General features: G+C 50.2%; 2 protein-coding genes across 2 annotated transcripts; one reads left to right on the forward strand and one right to left on the reverse strand.

Annotated features, from left to right (window-relative positions):
- Positions 1-929: 929 nt before the first annotated feature.
- Positions 930-6,098, reverse strand: anks4b (ankyrin repeat and sterile alpha motif domain containing 4B). The gene is made up of 2 exons (XM_088936513.1): positions 5,811-6,098; positions 930-2,805 (listed from the first exon to the last, which is right to left on the reverse strand). The coding sequence occupies exons 1-2, from the start codon at positions 5,972-5,974 to the stop codon at positions 1,650-1,652; spliced, it is 1,320 nt and encodes a 439-aa protein (XP_088792639.1). The 5' UTR covers positions 5,975-6,098; the 3' UTR covers positions 930-1,649.
- Positions 6,099-8,056: 1,958 nt separating this feature from the next.
- slc25a17l (solute carrier family 25 member 17-like) lies at positions 8,057-13,443 on the forward strand. The gene is made up of 9 exons (XM_088936217.1): positions 8,057-8,308; positions 8,753-8,813; positions 9,267-9,333; positions 9,703-9,857; positions 10,085-10,201; positions 10,332-10,477; positions 10,867-10,962; positions 11,383-11,465; positions 11,791-13,443. The coding sequence occupies exons 1-9, from the start codon at positions 8,207-8,209 to the stop codon at positions 11,936-11,938; spliced, it is 975 nt and encodes a 324-aa protein (XP_088792343.1). The 5' UTR covers positions 8,057-8,206; the 3' UTR covers positions 11,939-13,443.
- Positions 13,444-13,959: the final 516 nt, after the last annotated feature.

The following is a 13,959-nucleotide window of genomic DNA, read 5'->3' on the forward strand; positions in this document are numbered from 1 at the left end:
CCGGCGCTTATTGCTTGAATACTGGAAACTCAGATGGCTGTAACTAAATGTGATTTAACTTGAATAGGTTGCCTGTTTGCGTCTGTTCATTCACTTCTCACAACGCTGCCCTCCACGGTTTAAGATTGTAAAAAATCATCTTCTAAAAACGTGTCTGTCTGCTGTCATTTGCTCTCCGAAGACCAGTCACGAATCTCAGAAACAGTGGAATTTACAAGTGTGAAAGGCATTGGGGTGGCTTTCATTTGATAAAACCTGATTCATCAGCTGGATTTATTGCTTCTAGAAAGATTAATTATTAAACATGGATAGAAAAGATGTAATAAGAAGTCCATATGAATAATACGTAAGTTTATATTGTCAGTCTAAAGTACTAGCTAATCATGGTTGAATCTTGTACTTTTCCAACTCTTTATGAGAGATCAGTGAAGGATGTGGGACTGTAAACTCAGATTAAGAGGCAAGTGGCTTTATTGGAGTGTGTTTATCAGCGTTAATCTGGGGAACACTCAGCAACATGGGAATATGGTGACATTCAGTGATTGCTATAAACCACTATGGGTGCATCCAGTCTGAAATGAGAAATGTTCAAAGTTTGTAAGTGCACCACAAATTAATCTTCTCACCAATAGTGATGGCTATATCCCCACAAAACAGTGCTTTTAAAAATATTGAAACACTTTTCTTCCCTATTTTAATTAATGAATAAAGTGAATCAGAATGTGAAAATGTACTTTTCCCTCAATTTCTGTCGATGTGTATTTCAGATCAGCTTAACTGAAAGTGAAAATAATAAAATATATAAATCAAAGCATCAGCTTTGAATGAAAATAGGTTAATCTTACGCAAATGTTAGAAACAGTCACACAGAAGCTGAGCACTCCCATTTATCATCGTGGGTGATGCACAAAATTCACTGAATACCTGTCTTGAGGACAGAAAGAAGGAGCTGTTTTTAATTCAGTTCAGTTCCTGTAAAGGTCCTTCTAAAAACAGACATCACCATAAAGCCACTCGTCCTGTGCAACAACTGGAGAAAACCGGACACCATCATTCGATGTCATCAACACTCATTTTGAGATGTTTTTTTTAACGTTATTTCCCCCCCAAGTTAAAAAATAAACTATTTTGGCTTCTGCTTGCTTGTCAAAAAAAAAGGATATCATCTAATAAAAGAAGAAAACCATTTTCAGTCTTTAAGGTGAGGTTACCTAAAACATAATAACTACAATAAGGTAACCTGCTGGCATATCTGTTTTATTATGGAAGTTTCAAGATACGGACTATAGATATATATTCTTATAGAATTTTTTTTAATCTGGCATTTTTTCAGAAAATAAAGAATTGGCGCTAATGGCTAAAAGCAGCAGCAGGAGGTCTTCAGCTGGGCAAGAGGGACAGCACCTCACCGTGACCCCCACACGCTGTCCCACTGGGGGTTGAGTTTCTATATTGCATTCCCAGTCCCTTCTTGATGTTTCCAGCCAGGAGCGTCGGCTCTTACTGTCCCAGGGTGCCAAAGTCCAACCGCAGAGTGTCCGCAGTCGCTGCTGGCAAGCTAGGGGACCCCCCCTCGCGGCTCCCCAGGACACGGAGCTGATGGAACCCTCCCACCTGTCCCCCCCATGCCTCTCGCGTCCCCCTGCCCCTCACAGCGGGCAGTCGGTGAGCGCGCCGGGCTGCTGCAGGGCCTGCTTCCTGCGGACAGCGGCGTCCAGGATCTTCTTGCGGGGCCCAAGCTGCACGTGGATGCTTTTCAGGTCGTCGTCGGAGCAGAGCATGAGCGCCTCCAGGTCCAGCTGCTCCCGGCTGAAGACCGGCGTGAACTCCACCAGGCCGAGGGAGGCCAGGAAGGCGGCCAGTGGGGACGTCTCCTCGTCTTCCTCATCCAGCCCGATGTCCTCCTCGTTCCAGGGCAGCTCGTCTCTGTCGCCCTCGTCCGCCAGCCCATCGGTATCCGACTGGAACAGCTCTTTGCGGATCCTGAAGCCGATGTCCTCCAGGTCTCCTCCGTAAGAGATCTCCTCGGACTCCGTGTCCATGTCCAGGGAGAAGTGTTTCCTGAAGACCATGTTCCCCAGGCCGGGCCTCTTGAAGATGGACTCCTTTATGGGCTTGGGCTCCTCCCCAGACTCCTCTTCCCCCTCCTGCCTCCATCCTCTCCCAGCCCCCTCTTCCTCTTCTTCCTCGCTCTCGTCCTGCTCGTTGAAGACCTCGAGGAAGCCGGGGCGCCCGGCCGAGCCGTTCTCCTGCTTGACAAAGATGACGTTGCTGTCCCCTGGACGCTCCGCCGTGGCGGTCCTGCTGTCCTTCCTCCCGAACTTGCGCTGCAGCGTCCCCTTCAGGCGGGCCGTGAGGGAGCCCGAGGCGTCGGCGGCGATGAGCCTGGAGAACTGCTCGCCGGCCCTGCCAACGCTGCCCGACCCGGAAAGCGAGGATGAGGAGGATTCGGACACGGTCCCCCAGCCCCGCTCCTGCCTCTTGCTCATCCTGCTCTCGTGCCTCTTCTTGACCTTCTCGCACAACTTGACCCTCCTCTCGGCGTCCCTCGCGGCCTGCTCCTTCAGCTTGGCCACCTTCCTGGGGTTCTGCGAGCTCTGCTGGGAGGCCGCGCTGTCCAGGAAGCGCACGCACTCCATGCGGTCCTTGGAGGCCGCCACGTCCATGGCGGTGTGGAAGTCATTGTCCAGGGCGAAGAGGTTGGCCCCGAAGTTCACCAGGAAGTTGAGGATGTACAGGTGGCCGTTGGAGGCGGCGTGGTGCAGAGGTGTATTGCCCCAGATGTCGCTCCTGTCTGGGTCTCCCCTGGAAACAGACAAGGAAACAGCGAAAACGACAGATTGCCTCTGTTTCTACTACAGCCTACTGTACCGTCCAGCTAATGCCGCTCCATTGATGCGCCGTCATCAGCGTCACACCACAGTACGCAACGCCAATGGAGCAATGGAAAACGGGAAAGAGGAAACAGGAAATCGTTACTGACTTTTTCGCTGTAATAAGGTTTAATTTTGGTTCTGCAAGACGGTAATGAAAATTATCGGCTGTTTAGATGGATCAACGGCCGTGCATTGATGCACTTTTATATAGCTCACAGAATGACGTCGTTCCGTCGGCCTGAACAGCAGGAGAGAGGGGAGCAGTAGGTGGAGCTCTTCCCTCAATACCAGAGTTTGCCAACCGATTGCCCAGTGTGCTGACCAGGGGACAAGCTTACTCAATGCAGCTTCCCTACATTTCCTCAGAATGCAGCCGGAGGAGCAGTTTCTCACCCATCCCCCTGATCTGCTGTGCAGTTGGGCTGCAGGACGCCTGTGGGGGTTAAAGAGGTTCCGCTCCTATATACAGTATGTGAAAGGCTTGTGGGCTTTTGGAAAGGGTTATACAAAAGATAAATATCCGAAAGCAATTGATTATCCTACCGATTTTCCAACGGAAACAGCTTTTATTACAGTAAGGAGATCAGGGTTGTTATGTTTGCATGTGACAACCGCCGAATACTTAACTGGTGAGCTATTAAGAATAAAGTCCTCATGTATATTATCTACTGGCTTGTAAAATTCCCTCTAGGTGATAGTCACTTAGCAACTACACAAATGTCTGTGTGAGTCCTGCATGGACAGGTGTCCCATCAGGGCGTATCCTGACTTGCGACCAGTGCTTCCTGGGATAGGCTCTGGGCCTGCGTGACCCTGAACTGGCCTTCATTGAAATTGATGATGGTGATGATGGTGATGATTCTTGTCAAATATGTTTTGGAAAGACACATCAACAAACTGACAACTTTTTCCCATTTTAAAGAGAAGAATAAAAACATAAAAGAAAGTAATTAGCTGGTACGCATAATTTATTGTTCTTTCACCCTCATTACATTAATGTTCACTAAAATACTTTTTAAACAATGTAAGATCTTTTCTGTTGTAATGACTAAGATTCTCTCTGGCTCTCTCCTGCTACACTGTGAACACATGCGATTGAAAAGCTGCAGAGTAAAGTCTCAAACCTCTCTGAACTGAAAGAGCCCATTGTGTTGTTTGTGCATTATTCTGTTTTGCTTGATTAGATCTCTGGCATCATTCAGCTTCTAAAAAGCTTCAGCTCCTAAAAAACTCTGCAAGTGACGCAAACTGGGACGAGACTTTTTAAACGATATTTCACGATACAAATGCAGCAAAAAAAAAAGCCATTGTAAAATATGTCAAGGCTTCAACAGGCTGATGTAATCCTGCAACAAAATCCCAGGAGAAAAGAATGTTTGTTGAAATGATATTCCGTTGTTTCAGAAAAAAATGATGTTGGATCACTTCGCCTGTGTGATTAAACAGCTGCACTGATAATCGCTGAAAGCTGTTATATACAGTAGGTGATAATCTCACAGCAACCTTTGATACCTGCCCATGTTGTCCCTTCGTGTTCCTCAAGCTTTGACAAACCCACAAGTACAAGTGACACCGGCTGCATGGTCCCCAGTCAGCCCCCCTGCGCTTTCACTGGTCTGGGCCTCATGAGAGCCCGTGTGCGGCTGTACCAGCGCCACCTTCCCAGAGATCAGTGGATTCCCTGGGAGAAAGCACGAGGAAGGAAGGCCCCAGGTCTTGTCTTGGGGTCCGGATTGCTTGACCTGCTGTTGGAAGTTCCGGGTGTTTGGAGACTGAACTAAGTGGAGTTGAAAACTGGAGGAACTGGTGAACAAAAAAAAACTGTGCAATGCCAAAACAAAGAGCTCAGCTGACCTTGCTAAGCTAAGTGTCTAGAATTCTCTGTGGTGACGTTATGTCTGTGTTAGTTAGAGCACTGATGAAGTGGAAGTCTTGCAGGGTATAAAGGTCTCATCCGATGAAGAGACTTTGCAGGTATGTGCAATGCCACCCACCCCACCCACCTTTGAGGAAGCCGACGTGAGCAATTCCGTTCTGTTTTTGTTCTGCCTCTTGTTTGTAGACTGTAGGCTTTTGTTTCTGAGTTTATCCCCTATTTTTTTATTAAAATGGGAAGCGCTTGTTTACAGCACTTGAGGGAGGCTGGTTTGATGGTCGCTGATCGCAGTTTAACTCCAGCATCATTCTTGGCAGGTCGTTTGGCGAAAGGATAATGAAAGCACCCGCTACACTATGTTCAAGGCGTTTAAATCAACGTTAAGGGACGCACGTCACTCGCGCCACCCGGTTTCTGATCGAAAATGAAGTGCAGGACTCTTTCAGCACCTGCTGAGATACTGTTTGATTAAAGTCAAACAGATAGAAGAGATCACAGGCGGAAGAGATCGATGAAAGCGAAAGCGGCCGATATAATATTGTAAAGTATCCCGTAATAATATCCTGTACATCGTTAAGACGCTGTGCGACAAAATCAACGTCCAAATATACGCGGAATATTTTAGAGAACATTAAAAAGTAAGGAGGGGTGAATATAAGGACATTTGACATATTATTGAAGCATAAGTAGGAGTAAAAATACCTTTTATATGATCTCTATTTGCTGGAGAACAGAATTCACATCGTGAATGTTTTTAATTAATGTTTTAGTTTTTGTGTTTTTGAGAAAACTAAAAGCTTTTTTACATATTACGCAAAAGGAGAAAAAAAATAAAACTATGTTGTATTCATATATGGAAATGGGACTTTCAAGCATTTTGCACACAAAATATTAGTTTTTAAAAAAAATAAGGGTAGGTTTTGCCATTCGTGGTCTATAAAAGTGTACTTTTTAATCCCGTCTGTCCTCTGCGGTCAGGTGTGCTCTGGGGTTTCGCGCCGGAGGGTCGCCTCACCGGCCGCTTGACGAGACGGGTGCCGGCTCCTCGCCTTACTCACCCCCTGCTGCAGATCAGCTGCAGCGCCTCGAGATGTCCGTGGAAAGCCGCCCAGATGGTCGGGGTCATGCCGTCCTCATCCGAGGTGTTCAGATCCTTCCTGGTGCCCTCTTTCAGCAGGTCCAGATAGCCATCGATGGCCGCTTTATGGTACCTCGTAGACATGCTGACCGGTGCCGCTCCTCTCTCTCTCTCTCTCTCTCAGCTTGATGGCGAGACCTCGGGACACAGACCAGCGCCTCTACCGCAGGACGCCTCGCATGATCGCCCGCGCCAGCCTGGAAAACAAGACTCTCTTCAACACGAAGGGCTGAAGATAAAGGCCGAGTCGCCACCTCCACCTGCTGGGCCATAAACCGCAGGCAAAGTCCATCTCCCCCGGCTCGGTGTGCATTGAAGGTGGCGCAAATGGAGAGACGCCAGTTTGTACGGCGAGGACTTCATCGATCCGCTCTTCGCGGTGTGTTACAAGAAGGAGAGTGAAATTCACCCTCTCTCTCCTCTTCGGCAAAAATCAAAACATAATTGTATCACATATCGAGACATGGAGTGACTTGATCTGTGTTATATCTAAGGAGACATTACTATAAAATAACATATCCATTTTGTTTCTTTTAAAGGAGACTAAAGTCACTTTTTGAATGAGAAAAACTAAAAAAAATAATTGTATTCTGTTCTAGTTTAGGCTGTAACTACATATGACTTAATAAGGCTTGTTTTCTAACATGTATATGTTAGAAATAATAGGTTTATTCCGTGCTGAAAAGAAAATTCCACACCTGAAGAAGGCTCCACGGCCGAAACGTTGTTTTCTTCTCTTTTCAGACTAGAATAAACCTATTACTTGTTCCTTTGCAGCCTACGCATGCTGACACAGCTACCCACCTGAACTATGTTAGAAATATATACATATTACTTAATATCGTACGTCTTAATAACCGATGATTCAACTATGCACACAGTCATATCTTTCATAACAACAAAACTGCTGTATGGGTTTTAAAATTCTATTTTAAATATATTAATAAGAGTTAAGTTGAACAGGCTCTCCCTGAAATAAGCAGCTGCTGTAATTAAGATGATGCGTCTCCGCTCCGACACGCACGCAGATCTGGAACCAGGAGGTCTTAATTCCTCCGGGTTGTGGGAACAGTTTGTTCTGTCTGCTCAATGTGCTCATTAAAGAGGTCAAAGGAGGAGCTCTTTTCGGTAGGTCAATTAATTCTCTTGTTATTATTGTACCACTCCTACAGATGAGCCTACAGTGCCGCCAATGTTACACTGTTTGTTAGCTGAGATAATTTTAGGATTACACCGTTAAGAGCCTGGATTAAACACAACGGAAAACCTTGCTATGCACGAAATTATTTTATTTCGCAATCAACGAGTCGCCCTACAACAATATAAAAGCAAACTACACAACGGTGCAATAGACATAAGTAATAAAGTTACCCACAGCAAAATATAATTCGTGTAACATGAATTCAGCACCAACCAACCCCTTTAGACAGTACTAGTATCTCCATTAGTATGGAAGACAGTGAAGGTGAAGTGATCTAGGGTAAACCAAAGTTTCTTTTAAAAAAAACTCCCAAAACGAAATATTTATTTTTTTCTTTTGACAAACAAGAAATTGCAGGAGATATTAAACATTAAGAGATTTGACGGAGCTGATTCTAATTAAAATATTCGCCGCGAATTTGGCTTCTCTGTTTCTTTTTTTCGCCGAGCCAGTCGTGGCTAGTGGGGTGTGAATTCTTCAGCCCTTGTGGAAAAGCCTGCCCTGTCTGGGCTCTGTCGCAGCCCGGGGCCGAATCAGTACCGGGACTCTCCTCTGGGGGGGCGCTCGCCAAAACCCACGTGACTCGAGGCTGCCCGCAGAAACCCAGACAGACCCGCACCCTCAAAAGACCCCAAGAAAACCCCTTAACAGCACCCCAATACCTCGCTAACTGGCTCACCTTGATGGTCCCCCCCTACACTGCTTGTCTGACTTTTTCTTTAAGTTGCATGTTTTTTTTTAACTTGTTGCTGCTGTTCTGTGTTTCTGTTTTTGGTGATTCCTTGTAATGCCTTTGTATCGGAGCCAAAGTCCAAATAAGCATTTCACTGCGCTGGTGCAGGTGACAACTAAACTGAACGGAACTCGCGCAATCCCGCTGCCACCTGCTCAGTTTCTCGGCCTCCCGCACGTCGGACCCGAAACACCTGGATGTCGGGGATCCCTCCCCCCTCCTCCCCGCCCTACAGGACACAGAGAGCCATCTCCGGCGTAGCTCCTCCTCTGCACGCAGGAGGAAGCGACGAGGGAGGGCCGGTTGCCGCAGTCAGCCCGGGAGCGGAGAGGAGTTGGAGCCGGTGGTGTTATACAAGCGCCCTGGCCAGGACCGCGCCGAGATGTCGCCCCCGCCTCAGCAGGAGGATATGTCGGAGCCCCCGGTGGCCGCCGTCGGCCTGCTGTCTTATGAGACCCTCGTACACGCCGTCGCTGGGGCTGTGGTAGGAGACTCGGGGCAAACTGGATGAGCTGAGCTCGGATTTCAGGCTCTCAACGCGTTTTTATTTACTTTTTACTTTAACGCTATCGCGCTGGTGCTAGAAGTCTCGGAAAGTCTTGTTTTAGTGCGAGTTATTATCTGACTGGCGCCTAGCTGCGGGTTCTGTATCCGTCAGAGCCCTTCACCCACTGGTCTGCGGACCGAGACAGAGCCCCAGCCAGTGCGCTTCACAGTAACACAAAATACAAACTACCGCATTGCTAAATACGTCAACGCAGATGACAAGTGGGGCACGGCAAAAAGTAACCGTGCCAAGGTCTGATCGTTCAGGACCTTTTTTTTTTTCTTTCCGCCCCCGAGCGGAAAAAGCCCCGTCGAGGGGCGGGTTGAAAGTGCGGGCTGTTCCGTGTCGGCGCTAACCCCCCGCCGCTCCGTGCCTCCGCAGGGCAGCGCGACGGCCATGAGCGTGTTCTTCCCGCTGGACACGGCCAGGATCCGGCTGCAAGGTGAGACGGGCAGCGGTACCAGCAAAGCTTCCGGTTCTAACCAAATTCTTCACCAGCACAAGACCCAGACCCGCCGCGGGACAGCTGCACTGTACTGCTGGTGCCCCGTGATCACATGACCTCATGACCTCATGGACCTGGGTCAGCTGGGCACAGCGCCCACTGGGGCCATCTCTGTTCTGTTTGAGGGCAGTTTGTATTTGGCTTTGTTCTCGTTATTGTTCTGAAAGGGTTAAGAGGCGGCTCTGATGTTCACTGAAGGTGATCTTTTTTTAAAAACAATTTGACTTCGGGAGGGTGAAAGAATGGGCACTGTGTCGGTCGTTGAGGCTCTGCTCTGAGCCCTGAGGGACTGCACACTGACGCGCTAGAACGTGCCTTTTTTTCTCCTTCACCTGGACGGTCAAGTTCTGGCCTCCGCAGTGACGGTTTTGTGTGGCTGGTCACTTTCAGTGGACGAGCACCGGAAGTCCAGGTCCACTCCCGTCATCCTGGCCGAGATCGCGAAGGAGGAGGGGGTGTAAGTAGAGCCGGGGCGGCTGGGGGGCTGGTGACGAGCCGGGACTGCTATCCTGTGCTGCTCAGGCAGCTGAAGGGCGAATGATTCGCTCCCTCGTCCAGGGGAGGAGGCGCTAGTGAGCAGGGCGGCCGCCACGCCGGCAGGCCAGCCTGAGACACCCAGCCTCAGCTGCTGTGCTCTGGACAGGGACTGCGCGTTTCCCCACAGCAGCGCAGGTCGGGTACTTGATCCGGCCCGCTGCAGGTCGGGGGCCCTGCGCAGTAGTGCAGACCGCTTTGTCGCGGCTCGGGGGCGCGGTGCTCACGCGCAGGCCTGAGCCGCTGTGGATTTGTGATGCCTGGGAGTGGGCTTTCCCTCTTCTTCCTGCAGCGCGGCTCTGTATCGCGGCTGGTTTCCCGTGATCTCCAGTCTCTGCTGCTCCAACTTCGTGTACTTCTACACCTTCAACACGCTGAAGGCCCTGTGGGTGCTGGAGAGGGGCCGGTCCCGGCCGGGCAGAGACCTGCTCATGGGCTTCATCTCGGGTGAGAGGGCGCCGCCCACAGTTTAGACAGAACTCGCATGAAGAGCCTCACCTGAGCTGAGAAGAGTGAATGTTCCAAGCCAATGTCTCCTGTGAGAAGGAAGGTTGTACTGAAGCCATCTGAAATCATTAAGACATAACGTGTGTGAGGCGTTTATTTCTGCAGGTTTTACCTGTGCTGGGAAAGGGCTGAAGTCCCAGCCCGGCTGAGCTCATGGTGTCTTTCAGGGGCCGTCAATGTCCTCCTGACTACCCCCATGTGGGTCGTCAACACCAGGCTGAAGCTGCAGGGAGCCAGGTTCAGGAACGAGGAGCTTCAGCAGACTCACTATAAGGGCATTTTCGGTGAGCCGCCCTGTCAGACCACGCCGCGTGTTGCCTTGGCTTTTACGGCTGGGCCTGACGTGAGACCACATGAGTCAACTCCCCTCCTGCAAGCACTGCGTAACACAGCCCCCCCCCATCGTCTCTCTAGATGCCTTCTCCCAGATCGTGGCCCGCGAGGGGCTGGGGGCCCTGTGGAACGGCACGCTGCCCTCCCTCCTCCTGGTCTTCAACCCCGCGGTGCAGTTCATGTTCTACGAAGCGATGAAGAGGAGGGCCGGCCGCGGCCGCAGGAAGGTGAGACGGCCCGGGGGCCCCAAGGGCCACTCGCCCGCCCCTGTCGGCCGCAGTGCCTGCCGCTCGATCCCGAGCCCCAGGCCCGATGGGGCAAGAGCGTGAGCTTTGATCCGCTTGGGCACGCAGCCAGTATGAAGACGAGGGTGAGGACCAGCTACGGTCCCTGGGAGCCTAGCGGCTGCTGGTATTTTTAGCTCCCGTGATCTCGGAGCCACTTCATCGAAGGGCGGTTTCAGGGCCCCAAAACAAAAATCAGGGTTTTAAGGGGGGCAGCCACAAAGCCGGCAGGACTGAGGGTCACCCTCGTGTGTGACCTCTCTGTTTCCAGATGCTCCTGCCGGGCGGTAAGCTCCGAACACGGCTTGAGTGTGTTTCTCCTCCCCCTTCAGATCTCATCGCTGGAGATCTTCCTCATGGGAGCCCTCGCCAAAGCCGTCGCAACCACCGCAACGTACCCGCTGCAGACCGTGCAGGCCGTACTGAGGGTAAACAATCGCCTGCTTGTTGCTCTTTGTGTGGGCTGTCCTCCACACGGCTCCGGAGGGAATTCCGAGGGAGAGGGCATCTGGTTTCTAAGTGACAGAGAGAAAGCCGAAGCAAAACGCAGACGAAACCCTTTTAAGCTCTCGAGGTTTGGAGAACGAGAGAGGGCACGGGGGTATAGAGCACACCAAAATAAATGGGGACTTTTTTTTTTTTAAATGTACACCTAATAATATACTTTTTCCTCTTCCTTGTCCTGCTTGGCTCAGAGAAGCCTGTGTCCATTTCATTTTTAAAAGTAAAGTAAATTAAAAGATAAATAAGGGCGTGACCTGATAGTAAGATGGACGCAAATGCAGATTCTGTGCACCTTCTCCTGGTCAAAGATGTGGCATTTCAGGTCCGTCTCGCTCTCTCCCTAGTTCGGACAGTACAAATCCGAGGCTGGGAAGAGCCTCCTGGGCAGCATCCAGAATGTGGTCCACCTCCTCATGGAACGCATCAGGTAGGTATGAGCCGGAAGGGTGGAACCAGTACAGGTGCTCTGCAGGTCAATGGACAGAGCGAGGCAGCAGTGTGGGGGAGTGGGCAGCTGGGAGGTTGCGGGTTCAGATCCCTGGGGGAGTCACTGCTGAATGTGGACGGGTCTGACAGTGTCCAGCTGTATAAATGTTAAGTCGCGTTAGAGGAAAGTATTAGATAAATAATAATCCTCACAGAGGACAAAAGTCTTATGAATGTGGAAGTTGGGGCTGACGAGAATCGATCCGGGGTGTTCCTCCCGCCTTGCCTTACCTTCCTCTTCCTCCTCTTCCTCGTCGCCTCTCCAGCAAGCAGGGGGTTGCCGGCCTGTACAAAGGGCTGGAGGCCAAGCTGCTGCAGACTGTGCTGACGGCCGCCCTCATGTTTGTGGTCTACGAGAAGATCACCGCCGTCACCTTCAAGGTCATGGGGCTGTCCCGGAAGGTCAGGCGCTGACCCGCGGGCCGGGCCCAGCCCGCCCGCTGCAGCACCGACAGTAGAACCTGCCCCGACGCCTTCCCACAGTCCCCTGCGTCCCCCACTGGCCTTGACCGATCGATCCTCATCTGCCTCTTGCTGTTATTGAAGCCCCGAGAGACCCTGTGGGGGCTGAGACCTCCTGTATCTGCGCTCTGAGCTCTGTGAGAACACGGAGAACTGGCAGAATACAGAACATAAACTGTGAAAAGAGACTCGTGCCGGGAGTTTGCAGTGATTTGCTACATCTTTCTCAGGCACGGGAAGAGCAGAAAGGAAGGGGTTAGCACAGGCCTGACACGTTGAAGCCTCACACACTGTAACAAGAGTCCTGCTGCACCAAGTCTCTTTATCTCAATACAAGTCCTTGAAGAAAAGCCCTCCTGTCCACAAGATTGGCAGCTGTGTTTCTAAACCTGGTTACTGCAAAGACAAAACACGACGTGCTTATGTGGCTGTTTATTCTGCGTCAGCGAGGCCCAGCATCAGTATGAGGAAAACCAGCTCGGTTAGAGAGCTCCTGTAACAAGTTCGTTTTAACCAGACTGACCCCCAGACGCACAGGCTGTGGAGACTTGGCAATGATGCTGTTGCTACTGTAGTTTTGTAGTGCGGTTTAGTACTGAGGAGTTAGGAGGGAATGTGGTCTGAGACACTGTAGGAGAGCACAGCTAGCAGCAGGCGATCTCAGGCAGAAGAACACGCAGGTTACAGTACAAACCAGAGGAGGCCATTCACTCCATCTAGTTCAATTGACCGTTAGTAGTGTATTGATTTGAGAACCTCACCCAGCCGTTTCTGAAGGAAACAAGGCTTCATTTGAAGTGCCAGTACTGTCCTGCCTTAAGTGCAGAATGCTTTATATTTTTAAAGAACAGATGAATGGGGATCTGTGAATTGAGTGACACAGAAACGGTACAGAACTCTGGGGTGCCAAGGGAAGTCAATAATTTCAAACACGACCGTCGTTAAGTGCCACTGTGTCTAGTTTTTGTTTTTCTCGCAGTGAAGAAAACAAGATCGTTTTCCAGTGCTGACTCTGCGTTGTAAGGGGGTTATCACTGTACGTGCTGTTGCTTATTTCGTTTTAAATTTAATTTCGCCCGTCAGCCGTCGGAACAGAACGACAGACACTCGTGCATCCTCCACTCTGGCCAGCAGCGGGAGCTCCGGTTCCTTAAATAAAACTGCGCTTGGCGTGGAAGCGTTGTTAGGTTACTGAGCCAGACTGTATTGTCTTGCTTGGAATTTTTGTATAGTTTTACAGATTTGCATTAAATATGCTGTACTACTGAATTGATAACACAATAATTTGTGTGAGACATTGTCCTTCCTGATCAAATCTAGTGAAGTGTTGATAAGTAATACTGCAGGTCTGTATGATTTGCTATTCTGAGGCAGGATTACTGCTGTGACCATATTTGCAGTGCCTTGTGAGTTGTCATTAAAAAAAACCCTATACAGCTCTAGCTGTACTTTGACATGTCTAACTGTCGTCTTATTTTATTTTTGCAATGTTATGGGCTACTGTCTCTGATGTGGCGGACTGAAGGAGAACAGAGTGATGGAGCCAGTTCAGAGTTGGGGATTATTAGGAGGCCATGATCGGTAAGGGCCAATGGGAAATGTGGCCAGGACACCAGGGTTAGACCCCTCCTGTTTTCGAGAAACACCCTGGGATTTTTAATGACCACAGTGAGTCAGGACCTGGGTTTTAGATCTCATCCGAAGGGCAGCGCCTTTTTACAGTGTAGTGTCCCTGTCACTATACTGGGGCATCAGGACTCACACAGACTCTGGGGTGAGAGACCCCTACTGGTCCCACTAACACCTCTTCCAGCAGCAGCCTCAGCTTGCCCTGGAGTCTCCCCTCCAGGTACTGGCCAGGCTCACACCTGCGGAGCTCCAGTGGGCTGCCAGCCGGGAGCTGCAGGGCGATATGGCTGCTGGCGGATTGCGGGACGAAGCCTCACCCCTGCCTGAGGTCGTACGGCTCCCGG

The sequence above is a fragment of the Atractosteus spatula genome, chromosome 18, assembly GCF_055471065.1.
Source record: "Atractosteus spatula isolate fAtrSpa1 chromosome 18, fAtrSpa1.hap1, whole genome shotgun sequence".
NCBI classification, from domain to species: Eukaryota; Metazoa; Chordata; class Actinopteri; order Semionotiformes; family Lepisosteidae; genus Atractosteus; species Atractosteus spatula.